Here is a 2,298-nt window from a genome sequence, read left to right on the forward strand (position 1 = left end):
GTGAGTATGGAAAGAGGTGTCAGTTATTGTTTGGATTTCCTTTTCAGTAAGGTCAGCTGCATTCCCTTCCCTTTTGCATTTCCCCAGCAAGTCTAACCTAGGGCTGCTTACATCCATAGGGTAAGTGCTCAGCCAAGCCAGGCCCTGCCAAGTCTGCTGCTTTTCAGTCCTCTTCAACAGCCACACACAGATTTGCTGTTATGTAGCTTGTTTTCTCAGTTTGGTCCTAAGAAAAGATCTCTGAGACTGTTTTAATTATCAGTCCATTAGTGCCTGCAAAATAGCCTCTGGCACACAAAATGACAGTTCAGAGATATCCATTTCTTCTGAATTTAAATTTGTGATTTTAGTAGAAATTATTCAGTCAGAAATGTAGCATAAGAAAAAAATCGATAAGAAAAATTATCTTTTCCATTTTTACCTTGAACTTCTTTCCATAGGATAAAAGTACGAAAATGTCCTCCAGCATGATTATGACTGTATCCTGTATAAACATGTATATATACATATATATATATCTCCATTTATTTGAACACCTGAGAAGGTATCATGTTGAACCCCCTAAGTAACAAGGGGTGCTTGTCAGCATTGTGACTGGGTACTGGGGGCTCTGCAGCATGCTTACACTGTACTTGTCTGTCTGCAGGGTGCCAGTGGGAGCTGGGCAGCCCAGAAACAGTGCAGCCGGGGGAGCTTCAGCAACAAAAGGAGCCCCAGGAGCCATCCACCCCATCGGGGCTGCTCACACCAATGCCACCACAGCCGTCAGACCCGTTGTTCCCATCACTGTGCCTCAGACACATCCCCAGCTACAGGCCGCCTCTCCGCAGCTGAATAACTGCTTGAGGTACTCTGCTCAGCAGCCAGCCAGCCAGGCCCGCAACGCCATGCAGATGGGTATGTGTGCACACCCACTGGTGCCTCTCACCCTGCAGCAGTGGGATTGGTATTGTAGCCCTCAAGTGCAAGGCTCTCAAATCCGCCCATCCCTGCATCTTGCTTTCTCATTTCAGTCACAGCTCTGTCTACGTGGAATAGAGTACGTTTTATTTGTTTGTAATATTTATGGGCTTTTATTGATCTCTGGAAACCGCGTTATGTTTATCAGATTGTTCTCTTGCTACGTCTGAAATAGATTATAGTGTTTACAAATATTTATACAATTTATCTGAGTGAAAGCAAGCACCCTGCATACTGAGGAGATTAACAGTTCTGAGTCCGGTTGGCTTGCTGATGGAAAAATACTGGCCTTATCGCAGGGCGAGTCATATATGACTTAAAATTAAGAAGCATTTCATTGGGCTTCAGGGATGGAAGGTATTTATTAGGCAGAACAGGACCCAGCGTTAGTGATAAAGCAAAAGATCTGAAAAATACTGCCACCTTTTTGAAAAGAGAATAAGAGGTTCTCACACCAGGGGGCCTCTGTTCTTTCTAAGTTCCCTTTCTGATGTACAGCACAATTTTCTGGAGTACAATTTATTCCCTTTTCCCTAATGTTAAACAGCTCTGATGTTGAAGAAAGTGAAAGTAAATCCTGTGGTGGAACTTCATAGCAAAATTTAAAACATTTTGTTTCTGATATTTTATAGGGCTGTGAGCCATTGAGTTTACAAAGGCAGATCAGTAACTACCGTGACTGCTGAAAACTGAAGTCTTAGATATAAAACAGAGCAGGCACAAATGAGAAATACACTGTGGTTTAAGTCATAGGTTCATACCTTTTGAAGCCAGAAGGCACCATCATGACCATTTAATCTCAGCTTCTACACAGTCCAGACCAAAGGGAGGAAAACTTAATCAAGTGTGAATCTGAATCTCGAACAGTGCAGACTCCTCTGCTCAACAAACAGTTGCAGGACTTTTCACAGCAGCCATGTCACACTTGTAAATAATTGATTTATGCTCTTTCTGTCTAGTTCAGAAAGTGCTGCTTTTCCCTCAAGTCACACCCTTATAAAAGCCCTTCTGCTCTCACAGTGCAAAGGCAGAAGTGTTCCCTCTTGGGTAAGGCTCTAAGGAAGCGTTTGGGTGCTCCTGATGCCTCCCATGCCCATGCCAAAAGGCAGACAGGCTCCCCTGAAACTGAGGTGGTGGATAATTTTGCCCCATGCACCTGGCATGCCCAACACCTTATTTTCACAGTGCTGCTGTGCTACACCTCCAGCAGCCTGCATGATTTATGATTGCTCCTCCAGGTCACTTAGACATCTTAAAGTGCTGAGGAGTTGTCAGGGTGATTCAGGGACCACAGAGCTGCTCCAAAACCTCCAAAGTGAGGAGCACTCCAGTCCTGCT

The 2,298-nt window shown here is 44.3% G+C and overlaps 1 protein-coding gene across 1 annotated transcript in view; it reads left to right on the top strand.

Moving 5' to 3' along the window:
- LOC104389013 (SH3 domain-containing RING finger protein 3-like) overlaps positions 1-2,298 on the top strand; it is a 50,456-nt gene that overhangs the window by 8,998 nt on the left and 39,160 nt on the right. Inside the window, exon 4 of the mRNA XM_009997955.1 lies at positions 647-897. Within this exon, the coding sequence (XP_009996257.1) occupies positions 647-897 (251 nt within the window). The remainder of the gene's footprint in view (positions 1-646; positions 898-2,298) is intronic.

This window comes from Chaetura pelagica, unplaced genomic scaffold (assembly GCF_000747805.2).
Source record: "Chaetura pelagica isolate M959 unplaced genomic scaffold, ChaPel_1.0 scaffold123, whole genome shotgun sequence".
In the NCBI taxonomy this organism is placed as follows: domain Eukaryota; kingdom Metazoa; phylum Chordata; class Aves; order Apodiformes; family Apodidae; genus Chaetura; species Chaetura pelagica.